Source organism: Pristiophorus japonicus, chromosome 16 (genome assembly GCF_044704955.1).
Source record: "Pristiophorus japonicus isolate sPriJap1 chromosome 16, sPriJap1.hap1, whole genome shotgun sequence".
NCBI classification, from domain to species: Eukaryota; Metazoa; Chordata; class Chondrichthyes; family Pristiophoridae; genus Pristiophorus; species Pristiophorus japonicus.
In genome coordinates, this window is record NC_091992.1 from 133718011 (window position 1) to 133739216 (window position 21206).

At 42.1% G+C, this 21206-nt stretch overlaps 1 protein-coding gene across 2 annotated transcripts in view; it reads right to left on the minus strand.

The window, feature by feature from the left end:
- The window catches only part of LOC139226854 (polycomb protein Suz12-like), a 71290-nt gene that overhangs the window by 37549 nt on the left and 12535 nt on the right, over positions 1 to 21206 (minus strand). For both annotated transcript variants that reach the window (XM_070857935.1, XM_070857936.1), the window contains 2 exons: positions 3954 to 4022; positions 1510 to 1559 (listed from right to left, as the gene is read on the minus strand). In XM_070857935.1, the coding sequence (XP_070714036.1) occupies positions 1510 to 1559; positions 3954 to 4022 (119 nt within the window). The remainder of the gene's footprint in view (positions 1 to 1509; positions 1560 to 3953; positions 4023 to 21206) is intronic.

Below are 21206 nucleotides of genomic sequence, written 5' to 3' on the forward strand. Positions count from 1 at the left end.
TTACATCCAAACATTCATGAAACAGTTTGTAGGCGATTTCATGCCCTCGCACCCCCTCCAACCGTACGAAAACATGACATCTTCGGTCTTTGTTCTGAATGGTTGCACAACCCGTCTTCTCTACAGATACTGACCAGACGAGTTCTCTTTTTTCAAGCATCGTATGTTTTTATTTCTGTTTGTTTTCCTGCGTATGCTATACACTTTACCTAACTATCAGGGCAAGTGAAAAACCTCTACAAGATGCAAGGAGCAAGGGCTGAAGCATGGAAGTCAAAAATATCTAGAGTAAAATGGATGAAAGATCCCGAAGACACATCACAACAACGGCCAATTCTGTCCTCACTCAACAGCTACACATCCAGCAGAGGTCATTGAACACAGCTATCAGAAGGAGGAACACTAACCACTTTCCAATCCCACCAATACAGTGCATGTGCTCACTGACTTCATGGGGAAATTATTCCTTCAACATTAAATGCCAATTGGAAGCCACCTTGCCTAACTAACATTACCTCCAGGCGTTGACTTCTTGTTATCCATTCCACTTACTGTTTTTTGTCCCCATTATTCCTTTCCCCACCATTTTCTCCCCTCCTTAACCACCAAGATATAGGCACCAGTCATTTTGCCCAAGTGGTCTTGCACTATGTGCAAATGGCAGCATATTAAATTGCACGGTGAGCCGACCCTGCTCTTGCCTTAATACAACGTCCACTTTCAGAGGTCACAGGATAATGATCAAGAACTATAACTGTGGTTAATATTTTCTAAACCAGGAGCACCAAGACCAATATTACGGAGGATGTAGCTGAGCAAACTCAGCACAAACCTGGGACGCTCCTGGTCTGCATGGTTCAGCTATTCAGTGCCTTAAGCAGCAAGTGAAATCAACCAATTAATCTGGCTTTTAATTAAAAATGAAATGTTCACCACCTTCCCAAAAGAAAACATGGACACTGGCAGATCAATGTTTTTTTTTAATTCATACACAAAAACTGGCAGTCAGGTTAGAAAGTGAGGAGAAAATGGCAATTTAGAAAGGCTACTTATAGGCAGTGCATAATAGACAGGCATACACAATAATGAAATGCCTGAATCCCAGCCAGGTCCATGCGCCAAGGTTACCAATCGTATGGGGATGAGGAGATTCATATTCTGCCTGTGAGTAATCAGGGAACTCTGAAATGAATAGTGGGTGTGTTCTGCATAATGCCATGAATGGAACACACATCACAGCTATGCATCATACTAATTTATATATATTGCAGTGCAATCGAAACATGAACTTTAAATGAAAGTATTGATGCAAGGATTATCTTGTTTCCAACTATGAACCAGGTCTCCTCCTCCACCCATCTGCTACCTCCACAAAAACAAAGGCTTACTGGAGATGACACACAAAGACACAAGAGGTGGAATTTTGAAGGGTTAGAATCCATTATTACATTGAGCAATAACACTTAACAGGGACTTCCCTGTACCCAACACCATAACTAACATACATACCATTTTTATGGAAGAAACCAGTAAATGTAAGTTGCAGATGAGCTGTCAAACTGGAGAAAAATTAAAAAAATTAATTCCCTTGCAGCTCAAGAATATCTGTACACAAACAGCAACCCATTATATAACAGAGCACACCCAGTCACTGCAATCCATCTTGTAAAGGCTGCAAGTAACTTTTGTAATAGCGCCATTAACAGCTGGCATTGCAACTCCAAGTGGATGTTGTCAGATTCTGCTCCAACTCTACGAAGCCAATTATAACAAATACACTTGGCGAGTAGGAAAATTGTTATACTTAATTGTATAAACAGAACCCCACACACGTACTTGTGCAATATAAAAATCCAGGTCATTAACACACATGCTGCTCAATCAGAACTTTAATACTCTCCATCTATCCAAAAGGATAGGTCATAATAGAACAATTAGATCAGCCACACTGACTGCTGGATGCCAAGGTAGAAAAGTTAAGGTACTGAAGGGATTAGCTTTGGCCTAAACTCTCATGCTTAACAGTTTAGAATTAACCACTTTACAGGATGGTAATGACCATGTGGAACAAACTGTGAAACAGCAGAGACACAAGTACAAATTCAAAAGTAGAGCTATATAGTTGTTGAAAAAAAAGGAACTAAATTAAGGGTACAAGAGTATATAGTAGCATATAGCTTAAGGCACTGGGACTAGCTCGGCGAGTTGCAATGGTCTTTTTGCCATGTTCCAAGATTGAACAAGAATTACGTTCGGTTTTATAGTTACCGAGTCCTGATCAGAAACAAAAATTTGGTGGTACTCATTTATTCACATTTCTATTCTCAACCTTACTTGTATTCTGCAGATACGTTATCATACTACCTCTCCACCCCAACTCCCCTTCCCACTCCTACATCCATAGTCATTAGCTTGGACAATAAATTTACTAGCTTAAATATCTACAGTATAGTTTACTGTAATGAAAACTGCAAAATTAAGAAACGAGGGGAAACAGGATTTGTCCTTGGCCCACTTCGGATTATAAAAATCAGCATTTTTGTCAAAGCTTGTGTATGAGTAATAGTCACCCAGGAAAGGTGACTATTACTCATTCTGCACTTTCAATACAAATCAAAATAGCAACCAGAAATTGATTAGCAAGTTTCTGGAGAGTATGATTAGGACTTGTAACAATATTCCAAGCTCCACTCACTGATGAGTTCAGATTAGGAAAATGCAACTTTCACTAAGGATGCAAGTTGTGTAGAAAATTTAATTTTTTTTCTCCTCCTTCCAACAATTTTTCCAGCACAAACTTGCTTTACTCAACTGAAAGCATTGACTCATCGCTGGGGCACAGTCCGACAGTTGCTCTCTGGTACCTTTACCGGATAACTATTACTCATACACAAGCTTTGACAAAAAGCATTGGCAGGCTATGAATGTGGAGGACACCGCAACCAAACCAAAGCCTGTTCTCGTGCATCTGACATGTTCAATTTCTACTGGGGAGAAACAGCTAGATTTCTGCCTGTCATTTGCCAATATTAATTTTCATCGCTGATCCATTATTGCACAACCTCAGAACCAGCAAGTCATGCATGTAATTTTGTTTCCAAATTATCAGGAACAAGAGGATAATGTTCAAATTAGCCTTGTGGCCCATTGAAACCATCGGTAATTACTAGAGACGAAGGGAATTTTCAACCACCGTTGATATACTAATTTTTTTTTTAATACACAATTACCTCCGTGAAATAAAAATGTTTCAATTGACACCCATGTGTCACATTCCTTGATAATATGGTAATGAAATTAGAAGATTCAGAAAGCTGAGTGCATTGGGCATATTGTCTATTAATGTTGGTAATTCATATCAATTTGATTATACCTTGGAGTGGTTCCTCATTACCAAGCAACATTCTTGCTGTTAAAAACATTGACAAACCATAATTCCCAACATAAAAATTATGGACTCAAAGAATGGGCCAGAGGTGTTTATGGAGCCCACAATTTGAACTAATTTCAGAAATGTAACAATTGGCAACTGATAACTACGAAATATTACAGATGGGGAAGGGAAGGAGAGAAAAAGCAGAATCTTACTGTAAAAAAAAGTGTACAAGGAACAAAAATATTGCCCAATTCTCAAGAGTTCCAGCCAATACACTGTTCCCACCGGTTATTAATTAATTGACATGTCTAGGTTTGCCAGCCAATTAAGCACATTTTACCATTTAACAGATCTGGCAAATCAACAGTTGAACATTTGCTTCTCAGACAACCTTTCTTTCTCTCTCCTTCCTCTCTCCCCAATTACAAACTCTGCAGCTAGATAATGGAAAACACACTGTACAGACCCAAACACCGCAGCCTCAATGTGCTGGAAGGGTTCCACTGAAAGTATTGAGATCAAGAAACACCGCATGTCAAAGTGCACAATATTTTCAATCATTGCGAAACCATCTTACCTGGGAGATTCCTGCTCTCCCCTCATCTTCTCTACTTTCGCCAGCATATCATTCACTTTAAAGGTTTTCCTGCAACAATAAAAAAAAAAGTCTTTTAAGCACCAGATGCTGGAACAGAACGTTAACTGGTCTCTTAAGAACGAGTGCCCAAAAAAAGCATTTCATTCACTGCAGTACTTTTTATACCTTCAAGACATCCCAAAATACTTTATAGCCAATAAATTACTTCACATCAGTCAGTGTGAAGAACCACTGAAGATCATCTATCCATCTCCCAATTTTGAGCAGAAAGTGAATTGAATTCTTCCAATAACATAAGAAATAAGAGTAGCCCATTTGGCCCCTCGAGCCTGCTCCGCCATTCAGTATCATGGCTGATGATCTACCTCAACTTCACTTTCCTGCATTATCCCTATATTACTTGATGCCCTGTCATATTAAACTTCTGGCTGACACTACTGGTCAAAGCCAACACAAGAATGGCCAGTTGGGCAAAGTACCAACATACAGGCAGCACCTGTGAAACCACATTCCAGCAAAGCACCAAAGCCTTCAGGAGAACAATGGAGAAAGAAAAATACTGCCTTAAGTGCCATTTTTCCAATATTGTCCTGGTATCGAAGTGCTGAATAAGTCTCTGGCAACACTAGAGTCGCTAGCACATCGAGGGAAAGAATCTGCATCTAATTTCAGCAGATTGTTCAATAAAAGTATTAAAAAATATATGGCACACATCCATCTCACAAGATCGAAAAGTTGACCAGTGCCCATGAGATTTGTTAAAACAAGGTAAGCAGCAGATTTGCTTAGCATGAAGTTTCAAGAAAATTAACTTATTGTGGGTTGATGACTTCCATGGGTAACCAGTTCAATGTATACCTGCAGATGTGATTTACTTTGCTATGCATCATCCATCAGAACATTTCAACAGATTAACTGATCATTCACCTCCATATGTGTGAAACCTTGCTGTTTGTAAAGCACAATTGCAAGATTGTTGAAACAAACAGCATGACCTTGGTGAAAACAATATGTAATTTTCACATTTTCAGGATTGTTCATGTCTTGGTATTTCACAACAACTTAATACTTTGTCTCACTGCACTACACCTACCCCAATAACCCAGTTATATGGTCAGAGGTTGGGTTCAATGGGTAGCATTCATCCGAGTCAGGTCATGGCTTGAAACCCTACTACAGATTTGATACATCATCTACACCGACACTCAGCACAGTACGGGGAGTGTGGCATTGTCAGATGAGACTTGGAAGCAAAGCCCCTTAATGCCTGTTAAAGATGGATGTAAATGGTCCCCAGTACCCTGGCCAACATCCATCATCAAGAGATTAACTGGTAATTTATCTCATTGCTATTTGTCAGATCTTGCAGTGTGCAAATTGGCTGCCACATTTTCCTACACAACAGTTACAGCACTTCAGAAGTAATTCATGTGCTGTGAAGCGCTTTGCGACAGTCTGTTTGCAAGAAAGGGACTAGAAATTTGTTCTTTCCTTCTATCTCCCATTAATCTCCTGAAAGTACTCGGTTTAAGTTGGCATTGTGTGTGTTAACCTAGACACAAATGTTGCCAGACTTTGACTGAGGGACATTTCAGATCCTGCCCACTTCAGACATTCATACTTTCCACAAAAGTATCAATAAGGTAAATCCCAGCAGAACTCTCTCCTCCCTAGCCCAGGAAAACAAAGACTAACTGTAGCACTCCAATCGCTGCCTAGTCTGAATTCAGCTACTACAGCAAAGACCTGAAAAATTAAACTCGCCACTTGTGTCTGTATAGCTTGATACTAGTCTGCAGTAATTTAGTCACTAGGCTTTCGGAGAGCTCAAGAAGTTTGCCATAATCCAAAAATGTTTTCAAACAGATCAAATTGTAATTTGGTCCAAAGTCCAAGCACTAGCAAGCCTACTTCTAAGTATGCATCATAGTGAATAAATCGGAGGCACAACGACAAATGCATTGATTTTCCACTGCCATTGTACAAAAACAATGCAACATATGGAGAATGTGTAGTCATGAAAGTACCACAGTAAATAAGGTATAACGTATGTAGCAAAAGTTTTCAGATTTTCAAATACCAACGTGCATTTATGTAGTATCTTTAACGTAAAAAAAGTACCAAGGCCCTTCACATGGGGGGGCTGTACAAGAGACAGGATTCAGAGGTATGGAGATTCGGGGGTCTAGGGCTGGAGAAGGTTACAGAGATGGGGAGCGGCGAGACCATAAAGGGATTTAAACATGTGAATGAGAATTTTCAATTGGGGGCATTGGGGGACTGGGAGCCACAGCGTTGGAGGATGACAGTGTGGTTGATCGTGTCAAAAGCAGCAGTGAGGTGGAGGGATAATGCACCAGACACAGTGGATGTCATTGGACTTTTGGTTACGGTCATTTTGGTTCCATGGCAGGGGCAGACGCCTGATCAGATTAACTCAGAGGTGTGAGAAAGTTGGCATCGATTTGAAACACGTTCAATGATTTTGGAGCAAGGAAACCAGAAAAGGCTTTATCCTGTAATCACTGTTGATTTCTTTATAGTAACTGTCAAAACAGAAAATACTAAGCAGGTCCACCAACTTTTAAAAAGGAAAGGTAGAGAATCATCAGAACCGAAAATGCGATGCAGGTGATTTCCTTTATGATTGACGAAAACAAAGATGGGAAGGGTGAAATCGCGAGTAAAGGACACAAGTCAAATATGTGAACTAGTGCAAAGCAGTCAACAAACCTAGAAGTCTGGTCAGATACTTTTCAGAAAACGGTGCCACATGGATAAAACCGTGGGTTAATATGGATTTAATTCTTTTGCTTTTCTGTTTTACCAAATTTCTCCGCACCTCTCCCTGAAAGTCCCAACTCTTGTTAGGATATGGAACCCCAGACAGTGGTACCTCACCCAACTAGACAGACTAGACTGGAAGGGTAGAGACGGTGGGCACCAGTAGGCTATAATTTGAAGAGCATGACAGCAAAGCCTGTTCTTGCCCCCTCCCAATAATTATATGCAGGCACTTTACAGCAAGAGCCAGTGAACAGGAACAAGGACCCATGTGCTTATCCCTTGCCCAAGAGCACTGGGCACCTTAACTGAAAAATCAACAAATTCAGCAGACACCAGGTTTTGAACATAGGATCTTCCTTTGTGGTCCAGTACCACAGTAGACAGAGTTATTTACCCATTGAACGATTGAAGCAGCATATGTCAACGGTTATAAATAATTACTCAGTACTGGATGCTTACGATGGATCCGCTCACCCTGTAATCTCTCTCTCCAATTTTGTTATGACCTCTGTCTGAATCCCACATCTCATTTGCTCTCTTTTCTTGCCATGTCTTGATCTCCTCATCTCTCTAATACATCATCTATTCCAGATCTTTCTGATCTGTGTCCTTGATCTCTGTCCATTTGCTGTTCTCTGTGTCCGGTTTTTAATTCATGATATTCCTCTCTCCAGCCTGGACTTCAATTACAGTTCACTGCTTTCTGGTCCACCTTTCCCCAAGTCTGCTGTAATCAGTTTTTCCTACGTTTTCTTTGTTCCTTGACCTCTTTTTTTTGTATGTGTTTTTGCTTTGCTCCAATGTTGTTGGGGGTTGGTACAAGGCAATAAATAAAGGGATTAGTGGAATTCTTTCCCCGAATTCTGAACCTTCCGCCTCAATTTTACAAACCACCTAAAAAGTGACCATGATTTCCTACCATTTTTGTTATCCAACTTCCTTCTCTCTTGTAAAGCAACTTTTTACACAATCCCTATAAAAATATGGTTTGTCTCCTTTAACACCCCCTTGAGGATCTTTCAACTCACTCTTCCTCATTGATCTGCTGCCCTTCTATGAGACAATGCCCTTTGGTGGAATCATCTACGTGTACAGGCTCAGCTTCCACATGTACAGTGATGACACCAAGCTCTACCTCTCCACCAGAACCCTTGATCCCGCTACCATACGTGCTGCCAGACTGTTAATCTGACATTAAGTTTTGGATGAGTCAAAATATCCTTCAAAGAAAAGGAGGTGGGGTAGCAGTTAATAAAGGATGAGATCAGTTAGTTAGTGAGAAACAATATTGGCTAAGATCAAGATGTTGAATCAGTTTGGGTGGAGATAAGGAATAAGGGGGAAAAAAGTCACTGGTGGGCATAGTATATAGGTCCCCTAACAGTAGCTACAATATTGGACGGAGTGTAAAGCATGAAATAATGGAGGCTTGTAATAAAGGAATGGCAATAATCATGGGCGATTTAAACCTTCATATTGATTAGACAAATCAAATTGGTCAGGGTGGCCTTGAGGAAGAGTTCATAGAGTATATCAGAGATAGTTTCCTTGAACAATACGTTGCTGGAGCCAACCAGGGAGCAGGCTAGCTTGGATCTGGTACTGTGTAATGAGATAGGATTAATAAACGATCTCCAAGTAAAGGATCCTCTAGGATGAGTAACCGTAACAGGGTTGAATTTCAAATTCAGTTGAAGGTGAGACAGTTGGTACTCAAACCACTGTCCTAAGCTTAAATAAAAAGGAGACTACAAAGATATGAGGGCAGAGTTGGCTAAAGTGGACTGGGAAAATAGATTGAAGTATGGGATGGTTGATAAGCAGTGGCAGACATTTAAGGAGATATTTCATAACTCAACAAAAATATATCCCAATGAGAAGGAAAGACTAAGAGAAGGGATAACCATCCGTGGCTAAGGAAATAAGGGATGGTGTCAAATTGAAAACAAAGGCATACAATGTGGCCAAGACTAGAGGGAGGCCATAGAATTGGGAAACTTTTAAAAGCCAGCAAACAACGACTAAAAAAAAAAAATAATAGATGAAAGTAAACTAGCACGAAATATAAAAAACAGATCGCAAGAGTTTCTACAGGTACATAAAAAGGAAAAGAATAACTAAAGTAAATGTTGGTCCCCTGGAGGATGAGACTGGGGAATTAATAATGGAGAACAAGGAAATGGCAGAGATGTTAAAACAAATATTTTGTATTGGGCTTCACGGTAGAAGACACTAAAAACATTCCAATAGTGGATAATCAAGGGCTATAGGGAGGGAGGAACTTAATACAATTATCACTAATGAAGTAGTACTCTGTAAAATAATGGGACTAAAAGTGGATAAGTCCCCTAGACCTGATGGCTTACATCCTAGTGTCTTAAGAGGTGGCTGCAGAGATAGCAGATGCATTAGTTGTAATCTACCAAAATTTCCTGGATTCTGGGGCGATCCCAGCCGATTGGAAAACCTTTGGGGTACCACAAGGTTCAGTGCTGGGACCCCAGCTATTTACAATATAAATAAAATATAATATATATTTTAATGATTTAGATGAAGGAATTGAATGTAATGTCTCCACATTTGCAGATGACACTAAGCTAGGAGGTACTGTGAGCTGTGAGGAGGATGCTAAGAGGCTGCAGGGTGACTTGGACAGGTTAGGCGAGTGGGCAAATGCATGGTAGATGCAGTATAATGTGGATAAGTGTGAGGTTATCCACTTTGGTAGCAAAAACAGGAAGGCAGATTATCTGAATGGTGACAGATTAGTAAAAGGGGAGGTGCAACGAGACAGTGGTGTCATGGCACATCAGTCATTGAAAGTAGGTATGCAGGTACAGCAGGCAGTAAAGAAAGCAAAAGGCATGTTGGTCTTCACAGCGAGAGGATTTGAGTGCAAGAGCAGGGAGGTCTTGCTGCAGTTGTACAGAGCTTTGGTGAGACCACATCTTGAGTATTGTGTGCAGTTTTGGTCTCCTAATCTGAGGAAGGACATTCTTGCTATTGAGGGAGTGCAGCAAAGGTTGAACAGACAGATTCCAGGGATGGCAGGCCTGATATGAAGAAAGACTGGATCAACTAGGCTTATATTCACTGGAATTTAGAAGAATGAGGGGGGATCTCATAGAAACATAAAATTTTGACGGGATTGGACAGGTTAGATGCAGGAAGAATGTTCCTGATGTTGGGGAAGTCCAGAACCAGGGGTCACAGTTTAAGGATAAGGGGTAAGCCATCTAGGACCGAGATGAGGAGAAACTTTTTCACCCAGAGAATTGTGAACCAATGGAATTCTCTAACCACAGAAAGTTGTTGAGTCCAGTTCGTTGGATATATTCAAAAGGAAGTTAGATGTGGCCCTTACAGCTAAAGGGATCAGTGGGTATGGAGAGAAGGCAGGAGTGGGGTACTGAAGTTGCATGATAAGCCATGATCATATTGAATGTAGTGCAGGCTCGAAGGGCCAAATGGCCTGCTCCTGCATCTATTTTCTGTGTTTCTATGTTTTCTGGTTGGCAAACAGTGATTAGTGGGGTGCCGCAGGGATCGGTGTTGGGTCCTCAACTATTTACAATCTATATTAATGACTTGGATGAGGGGACCGAGTGTAATGTAGCCAAGTTTGCTGCTGATAAAAGATGGATGGGAAAGCAAATTATGACCAAAAATCTGCAAAGGGATAGACAGGCTAAGTGAGTGGGCAAAAATTTGACAGATGGAATATAGGGCCCAAGTTTCCACACGCGCCTCAAACGGCGCAGTCCCAACCTGGACGCCTGTTTTTCGCGCCACAAAGTGCGCCTAAAAAAATCCTCCGTATTCTCCACCTCCCTGCAGGTCCTCTGGCCCTCGGCGCAGCGCAGCACGAGTTGTGGGGGGGCGGAGCCAGGTCCCTGTGCTGAAAACAGTGCCGGGACCTCTGCACATGCACGCTACAGTGGGCACGCAAGTTCAGTAGCTCCAGGCGCCCGAAGCACGCAGCCCCTAGCCGAATGGCCTCACTGGGGCTGCGTGAATAAGGCTCCTCCCGCGGCCAGCTCCTGTTTCCTCCCCCCCCCCCCCCGACTGAACCCGGCCCGACCCGCGCTCCTGCTCCCGCTCCCCCCTGCTCCTCTCTCTCCTCCTTCTCCTCCCCCCCGGACTAGACCCGACCCCCGCTTCCCCCCCTCCCTCTCCCCCCCCGACCTGAACCAAACCAAACCAAACCTCCCCGACCCGACGCCACCTACCTGTAAATCTGGTGCTGGGGACAGGCCGTGCCCAAAGTCTCGGGCCGGCCCGTTCAGCCTTCGGTCCCGAAAGGCCTGCCTGAAGCACTTTCACACAAGTAGGAAGATGGTTTATTTAATCTTTTCTTTACTTATAAATGTTTATTCAGGTTGGATTTATTTGTATAATATTTGTATAAGTATAAATAAGGATTTATTATAGAATTTAATGACTTCCCTTCCCCCCCACCTCGTTCTGGACGCCTAATTTGTAACCTGCGCCTGATTTTTTAGTGTAGAACAGGTTTTTTCAGTTTTACAAAAATCTTCATTTGCTCCATTCTAAGTTAGTTTGGAGTACGTTTTCACTGTGAAAACTTTGAAATCAGGTGTCAGTGGCCGGACACGCCCACTTTTGAAGAAAAAATTCTGTTCCAAAGTGGAACTGTTCTACTTGACTAGAACTGCAGAAAAAAAGTGGAGATTTGCGATTTCTAAGATAGTCCATTCTCCACCAGTTGCTCCTAAAAATCAGGCGCAAATCATGTGGAAACTTGGGCCCATAATGTGGGAAAATGTGAGGTTATCCACTTTGGCAGAAAAAAAAAAATAGAAAAACAAATTCTAATTTAAATGGAGAAAAATTGCAAAGTGCTGCAGTACAGAGGGACCTGGGCATGAAACACAAAAAGTTAGTATGCAGGTACAGTAAGTGATCAGGAAGGCAAATGGAATGTTGGCCTTTATTGCAAGGGGGAAGAGAGAATAAAAGTAGAGAAGTCCTGGTACAACTGTACAGAGTATTCGTGAAGCCACACCTGGAGTATTGTCTACAGTTTTGGTCACCGTATTTAAGAAAGGATATACTTGCATTGGAGGCTGTTCAGAGAAGGTTCACTAGATTGATTCCAGTGATGAGACTTAAGATAGGTTGAGCCTATACTCATTGGAGTTCAGAAGAATGAGAGGTCATCTTATTGAAACATACAAGATAATAAGGGGGCTCAACAAAGTGGATGCAGAGAGAATATTTTCTCACGGGGGAAACTAAAACTACAGGACATAGTCTTAGAATAAGGGGCCACCCATTTAAACCCAAGATGAGGAGGAATTTCTTCTCAGAGAGTTGCAAATCTATGGAATTTTCTGCCCCAGAGAGCTGTGGAGATTGGGTCATTGAATATACTGAAGGCAGAGATGGACAGATTTTTAATCGATAAGGGGATAAAAGGATTATGGGGAGCAGGCAGGGAAGTGGAGCTGAGTCCATGATCAGATCAGCCATGATCTTATTAAATGGTGGAGCAGGCTGGTGTGCTATTTAACTTTGAATTGAAGTTCAAACCCATAATCAGTCAATCTTATTTTTGATGGTGTTAATCAGCCTTGGCTCAATGGTAGCAGACTCGCTCAAGTTAGAAGGTGGTAGGTTCAAGACCCAATCCAGAATTCGAGCATATAATCTATGTTGACACTTCAGTGCAGTCTTGAAAGATTTCTGCATTGTTACAGATGCTGTCTTTAGGATGAGGTGTTTAACCAAGCTCCCATAAGCTCTCTCAGGTAAACATAGAAGGTACGATAGCATTATTCGAAGAGGAGGGGAACTCACTCAATGTCCTGACTAACATTTATTCCGCAACCAACACAACCAAAAACAAATTAACTGGGCATTCATCTCATTGCTGTTTGTGGGACCTTGTTGTGCATAAATTGGCTCATTACATTTACATGCAAACAATGACTATATTTCAAAAGTAATTAATGCATTGTAAACTGCTTCAGCGCATCCCAAGGACATAAAGCACTACATAATGGAAGTTCTTCATCCTTCACTATGCTAAAACCCTTATCTGCTCCAGTCACCTCTAGACTGGGATTGCTCCAATGTCCTCCTTGCCAAACTCCCACTCTCCATTAACTTTAAAATATTGTCCCAGCAAGTCATTCCAAACCTCACTGACCTGCATTGATCTTGTCTCAATTAAAATTTCCATCTTCAAATACCTCAATGGGCTCAGTCTCCCTCCCTGTAATCTGCTTCATTGTTTATATGCTCTCACATACCCCTTGGTCCACCAAATGTCGTTTTTTTTTTTTTAAATACATTATCTTGTCATCCCACCATTGGTGGTCGAGCTTTAATCCATCCCATCTATATCTGGCAAGTAGAATCAAAGAAAACCCAAAGATGTTTTACAATTGCGTAAAGAGCAAGAGGATAACTAAGTAAAGAATAGGGCCTATTAGGGACCAAAATGGTGAAGTGTGGGGAGGTGGAGGATGTGGGTACGGTATTAAATGAATACTTTGCGGCGGTCTTCACAAAAGATGGAGACGATGCCGAGGTTGAAGTTCAGGAGGACGATAGTGAGATATTGGACAGGATAAACATAGGAGGAAGTATTAAGGGGTTTAGCATCCTTCAAAAGTAAATAAATTGCCAGGACAGGATGAAATATATCCAAGGTTGCTTAAAAAAAGCAAGGAGGAAATTACAGAGACTCTGACCATCATTTCCAATCCTCCCTAGCTACAGGAGTTGTGCCAGAGGATTGAAGAACTGCTAACGTTGTACCATTGTTCAAAAAGGGAGGAAGGGATAAACCGAGCAATTGCAGGCCAGTTAGTTTCACCTCAGTGGACGACAAATTACTGGGATTAATTCTGGGGGACAGTATAAACCTTCATTTAGAAAGACAGATCAATCAAGGACAGTCAGCATGGATGTGTTATGGGAAGGTTGTGTCTGACTAACTTGATTGAGTTCTTTGAGGAGGTAACAAGGAGAGTCGATGAGGGCAGTGAGTTTGATGTGTTTACATGGATTTTAGCTAGACTTTTGACAAGGTCCCACATGGTAGGCTGATCAAAAAAGTTAAATCCTATGGAATCCATGGGAGAGTGGCAAATTGGATCCAAAATTGGCTCAGTGGCACGAAGCAAAGATAATGATTGAGGGGAGTGTGTGTGTTTGGATGGTCATTTCCAGTAGGGTTCCAAAGGGCTCAGTCCTTTACTTTTTGCAATATATATACACATATGATTCAGACTTAAATGTAGGAGGCTCGATAAAGAAATTTGCAGATGATCCAAAAATTGGCTGTGTGGTTGACAGTGAGGAGGAAAGCTCGAGATTGCAGGAAGATATCGATGAACTGGTCAGTTGGACAGAAAAGTGGCAAATGGAATTCAATCCAGAAAAGTGTGAGGTAATGCATTTGGGGAGGGGCAACAAGGCAAGGAAAGATACTGAGAGGTGTGGAGGAACAGAGGGACCTTGGAGTATACGTCCACAGATCCTTAAAGGTAGTACAGGTCGATAAGGTCGTTAAAAAGGCATACGGACTGCTTTCCTTTATTAGCCATGGCAGAGAATACAAGAGTCGGGAAGTTGTGCTAGGACCGGATACAACACTAGTTAGGCCACAACTTGAGTACTGCGTATAGTTCTGGTCACCACATTACAGGAAGGACTGGAGAAGGTGCAGAGGAGATTTACGAGGATGTTGCCAGGACTGAAAAACTTCGCTTCAAGGAAAGATTGGATAGGCTGGGGCCGTTTTCCTTGGAACAGGAGGCTGAGCGGAGATTTATAAAATTATGAGGGGCTTAAATAGAGTGGAAAGGAAGGACCTAGTTCCCTTAACAGAGGGGTCAAAGATTTAAAGTAGTTGGTAGAAGGATTAGAGGGGAGATGAGGAAACATTTCTTCACCCAGTGGGTGGTGGGAGTCTGGAACTCACTGCCTAAAGGGTGGTAGAGGCAGAAATCCTCATCACATTTAAAAGTACTTGGATGTGCACTTAAAGGGCCCAAGTTTCCACACGCGCCTAGAACGGCGCAGTCCCGACCTGGACGCCCGTTTTTCGCACCACAAAGTGTGCCTAAAAAAATCCTCGGTATTCTCCACCTACTTGCAGGTCCTCTGGCTCTCGGTGCAGCCAGCACGAGCTGTGGGGGGGGGGGGGGGGGGGGGCGGAGCCAGGTCCCTGCGCTGAAAACAGTGCCGGGACCTCTGCACATGCGCGCGACAGTGGGCACGCAAGTGCAGTAGCTCCAGGCGCCGAACTGTGTGGGAGGGGCCCGAAGCACGCAGCCCCTAGCCCTGGCTGAATGGCCTCACTGGGGCTGCGTGAATAACGCTCCTCCCACGGCCAGCTCCTGCTCCCCCCCTGCCTCCGGACCAGACCCGACACACCCCACCTCCCCCCCGGACCAGACCAGACCCAACACCCGCTCCCCGCCCCCCACCCCACCTCCAGACCAGACCCGACACCCGCACCCCCCCCCGCCCCCGGACTGGATCCGACCTGACCTCTTTCCCTTCCCTCCCCCCCCCCCCCCCCCCCTCCCTCTCTCTTCCCCCCGCCTCTCCCTCTCCAACCCAACCCAACGCCACCTACCTGTAAATCTGGTGCTGGGGACGGGCCGGCAGCCTTCGGTCCCGAAAGGCCTGCCTGAAGCGCTTTCACACAGGTAGGAAGATGGTTTATTTAATCTTTTCTTTGCTTATAAATGTTTATTCAGGTTGGATTTATTTGTTTAATATTTGTATAAGTATAAATAAGGATTTATTATAGAATTTAATGACTTCCCTTCCCCTTCCCCCCCCCCCCACCTCGTTCTGGACGCCTAATTTGTAACCTGCGTCTGATTTTTTGTGTAGAACAGGTTTTTTCAGTTCTACAAAAATCTTCACTTGCTCCATTCCACTTTAGTTTGGAGTACATTTTCACTGTGGAAACTTTCAAATCAGGCGTCAGTGGCCGGACACGCCCCCTTTTGAAGAAAAAATTCTGTTCCAAAGTAGAACTGTTCTACCTGACTAGAACTGCAGGAAAAAAAATGTGGAGAATTGCGATTTCTAAGATAGTCCATTCTCCACCAGTTGCTCCTAAAAATCAGGCGCAAATCATGTGGAAACTTGGGCCCAAAGAGCTGTAATTCACAGGGCTACAGACTTCGTGCTGGTGGGTGGGATTAGACTGGGTATCTCTTTTTTGACCGGCATGGACATGTGCCAAATGGCCTCCTTATGTTCTAATTTTTCTATGATCAGCCTTTATCTTTAAAAAAACCCATCTTCTCCATCAGGCTTTTGATAATCTCTTCTAACTGCTACACTGTGTCTAGCTCTCCCGTTAACCTATTTTTTCTTCACCTTGTGTAAAGCGCTTTGGAACATTTTCTATGTTAAAAAGATGCTATGTAAATGCAAGTTGCTGCTGTTGATTCATATATTTGAAGTACAAAATCTTCCCTAGTATCTTGCAACTACCATGTAATTTTGTTGACAGTATTAGAAAAAGGGACTAGATTTGTGTGCATGCACAGAAGACCAGGCTTTCATGTTCCAGACCAGCAAAGGATTGGGATAGTATGTAAAAGAGGTAGCAATGCATGGAGTTCAGTTTGGCTTGCTCACCCAAAACTCTGCTTCAGTTAAAATGACTGACCAAGACTGGTGCAGAAGATATATACAGATTATTATGCTCAAAAAGTAAATTAATTCTAGTTGAACACCCCCAAATCAGTTAGCCATGGCAAAGAATTGAAAGTGCTGCAATCCTACAGAATTCAATTTCAAAACATGAAAGTGTGCTGAGACAAAACAGACTCTTTTGCATTAGTGTCGATCTCCAGTCCATCGACACCTAATTACTTAAGAGTGGCCTTGTGCTCAGTAATTCAATGACACGTGCCAGCTGCAAATCCATTGTCTCAATACAATTTCTGCCCCTCCACAAATTTCCTTCTCAACCCATGCTGCTAGATAGGCTGAATGGCTTAACTGCAGCACAATTTGTACCACTACTGAGTTGAGACTGAACTTTATTCCGTTATTGCTGTTTCCTGCTATGCTGAATAAGCAGATCTTTACTATTATAAAAAAGAACCCATCAAGTATTTTGGACAAGATTGTTATTTACAACACAGTAAAAACAAACGGATACAGACAAGCCTGGGGGGGGGGGGCAAGAAACCCTGCAGAACTGGCAATAGAATTGCAGTTTGACTCAGACAAAATTGTCAAACAGATTTAGCAATGTGGTACTGTAACTAATTTTGGGTAATATATGCTAACAAATTCAGAGCTGCGTACACAGCACAAATTTAAAATTCACGATTTTTATACCTTACTTACACTTGTATACGAGGCAGATTTTTAAAAAAGCTCCAGTAAAATATTCTCCGCCCTTACCCCAGAAAGCACTGCAAAATGCAAAGACTTCACTTATATGGCAAAATGCACTTTGGGTTGTAGTCACAGCCAGATCTCCACAAAATTATTTTACTTGGTGCGATTTGTCCCAGAGTTTTTTTTTGAACCAGTTGGGTAATTTTCTGGACTGACCCACAAGACAGGGTAGCTTCCCACCAATGAGTGATGCAATTCAGCATACTCCAAATTGTAGTGACTGTAGGGAGGGAGTGCATCAATTCCACAAAATTTAAAGTCGTTACCAAGCGTTTAAAGCTTAATTGGTGAAGACAGAGGTGGCCTGATGCACTTCATTCATGGCTCACTTCTGATATTGGTTAGTAAGGCATCTAGACCCACGAACTAAGCTGAAGACTCAGGTGAATACAAAGCTCAGTTACACAGTTAGACCAATAACCACCAACATGCATTACTCTTGTAAGCAGCACTGCCCAAGGCATCAGACTTCTTCACCCTGAATCCCCACAAAAGGACAAACACAGATCAGGTTAGATGAAGAGTGGGAGGAGGTTCATGTGGAGCATTAACCTGGTGTGGAGGCCTGTTTCTGTGCTGTACATTCAATGCCATTTTAAGGATCCAAAAGTCAGACCCAAGCTTCATGTCGATTTGCAATTCAATTTATTTATATTGGTCCAAATGAAAAAAAATCTATGCAATCTATTAGGTTAAAGGATGATCCTATTTTCCCTTCCAAATGCAAAACATAATGGTGAAGTAATGTTTCATGTGGCATAAATCTGGGGTTAGCGAGCAAAAGAACCAACTGTTTTGTTTGTGCAAGAATGTAATTAGTACTTTGAGGGGCATAGTAATAATCTAGCTATCCTTTAATTACACCCTTTAGTGTAAATAACTTATTTACTGCATAAATACTTTTGTTGGATGCAAGGAGTAAACAGGTTACCATTGACTTTCATAATGAGCCATTTTACTGGAGTATGCCTGACAAAGGTACTAATGGAAAACCACAATATATAGGACCAGGAGGCGGCCATTCGGCCCCTCGAGCCTGCTCCGCCATTCAAGAAGATCATCGGCCTCAACTCCACATCCCTTGATTTCCCTAGACTCCAAAAATCTATCTCAGCCTTGAATATGTGCAGAGACTCAGCATCCACAGCCCTCTGGGACAGAGAATTCCAAAGATTCATAACTTCCCAAGTGAAGAAATTCCTCCTCATCTCGGTCTTAAATGGCCTGCCTACCCCTTACCCTGAGACTATGCCCCCTAGTTCAAGACACTCCAGCCAAGGGAAACAACTGCTCAGCATCTACCCTGTCAATCCCCTTCAGAATTTTGTATGTTTCAATGAGATCACCTCTCATTCTTCTAAACTCCAAATAATATAGGCCCATTCTACACAATCTCTCATCATAAGACATACCTCATCCCAGGAATCAATCTAATGAACCTTCATTGCACTGCCTCCAAGGCAAGTATATGCTTCCTTAGATAAGGAGACCAAAACTGTGTACCGTACTCCAGGCGTGGTCTCACCAAGACCCTGTACAACTGCAGCAAGACTTCCTTACTCTTATACTCCAACCCCCTTGCAATAAAGGACAACATGCCACATGGCTGACTTACCCATGTTCTTAGGAAGAGCATTGAATTGAAGATGCCACTCCTGGATAGAATGGGAATCGAATGATGAGTTGCAAAATTTTTACTACGTCCTTGACCAGACTGGCTTAAACCCCCCCCCTTTATCTAGATGGTTTGGTAAAGGAAGAGAGAAACTATGAAATTCACAAACTGTCAAGTTCCAGAAGTACTGGAATTTGCTAGGAATTCAATAGCCTGTGTTTCTACACTGCAAGAAGCCATGACAATATCATTGTGGCCTTGTACTAGATAAGTTTTTTCACGACCACCCACAGTTAATTTAATGCTGTGACTGTGCCTGCAATGCATTATATATCCCTTCTCGTCCTCTCTGCCTTTGACAATGTCAACATTACCGACATTACCATCTTCCTCCAACCCAACTCCTCCACTGTCCAGCTTGGTTCAATTCAGTTGCTTTTCTTTCTGCCCCTGCACTGTTACCTCCCATTCCCACAAGTACCTATCCTTGGTCCCCTCTTCACTACATGTTGCTCCTAGGCGACTCCATCCACAGCCATGGGAGCTGCTTCTACCTAAACACTTATGGCACCCAGTTGGACACCAATTCCTTCACTGCCTCTACTGTCAGCCTCTTCCTTTAGCTAAACACTGAAGGACCAAAGACATCATCTTCAGCTCCCACCACTAACTTTATACCCACAACGTATTCCATCCTCCTCCCAGCCACTGGCTCAGGCTGAAGCAGACTGCTCACAAGAGACTGTGATACACTAGTCCACTCCACAATCACCCCCAGCATCCTCTCCCCATGCAAGTGCAGGATACGCAACACCTAACTATTTACCTCCTCCCTTCCCACTATCCTGGGCCCCAAACACTCCCTCAGGTGCAACAGCGATTTACTTTTACTTCTTTCAATTTAGTATACTGTATTCGCTGCTCACTGGGTGATCTCTACATTGGGGAGACCAAACGCAGATTGGGTTTTGTAAACAAATCCATATTGGCATGTAAATTGGGAATCGATGCCCTTTTCAGAAAACATCTCATCATTTGCAAAAAGACAATATATTGGGTGGCGCTGTACATCAATACTTCAGCATGAACTTCCAATACAAGCCAATAAAACCGAAAAAAAACTTTTTATCTTGCATTGTACAAAACAAAAAGGAAAATTGAATTGTGACTAATACACAAGCTTATCCATTTTCTCCCCTTACTGCGTAAAAGTACTGATGCAGTGTTAGAATAGTTATTTTCATGGCATGCAGCAGAGGGGAGGAAATTAATTTTCAACAATTAGGAGAAAAATCTTCACCTCTCCAGCAGCCCATGAAACTCAAGTCAGGAAGCAACTCTCACCATAAAGCACAGAACTAGATCCTACTCGATTCTGCCACCAGTTCTGGAGCAGTTAGTAATGAAAAAAAATATCAATCTCAAACAAATTAAACACTGCCTTTACCTCAATAATTCACTAGTGCATTACGATTAGAATCTTTGTCATTTTTCCAGGGTCACAGTTTAAAAATCATTTCATTCAGCACAGAAAATTAACTGAATTATAACCCATGGCACAAGCTTCTGAAAACAGTCTGCTGCTTGAGTTTACTGCAGTGATCCAGATGCCAGTTATTTTCTAGACTAGCTCCACAAATTTCTCATTGAAATCTCACTTTTTCTGATGTGTAACTGTACATACACACTTGTGTATACTACTTTCCACTGTCACTCTAAATAGATCCAAGTAGCTAGTGATCACTCTAAAACAGGCAGTGAATCAAAACTTCACAGAATACAACTCAACAAAATGACTATAGTTCATTTTGTCAAATTCTACTGTAGAGACTGTGTACTTCAATAGATACTTAGTGTCACCTGCAAGGCAAATTGAAAAATCAAGAATCCCCTCCACGACAGTGAACAACTGGAGGTTACAAAGCCACACAGATCAAAACTTCGACATGACTGAGGCCAAATGAAACAAAGTATTTGCATTCTAGTTAGATGAAAATTGTGAATTGCTAAGCACCTTCAAAGAAGTCAATTCAAGCTGTATTCTGGATAGCATTTAGGAGCAATTTTTATGGAATACTTTAAAATTTGAATTGCTTTATTCATTAGAGGAGGAGGCCCTTCAGCCCCTCAAACCTCTTCCTCCATTCAATTCGATCATGGCTAATCTATACCTCAACTCTATTTGCCCATCTTTGCTCTGTCAGAAACTACAAATAGTTTTTCCAAAAAGTAGAGAGTTTGGATTCCCTATAGTCATGAAATAAGTTAATTTAATGAGAAATGAACATTCTCAACAATGAATGTCTTTTGAAAATTAATGCACAATATTTCTTCAATTTAATAGTCAGAAATGAGATGGTCTGAGTGCAACATGCGCACCAAGATATTAGGATTTATATACACAATCCAAACTGCTGGAT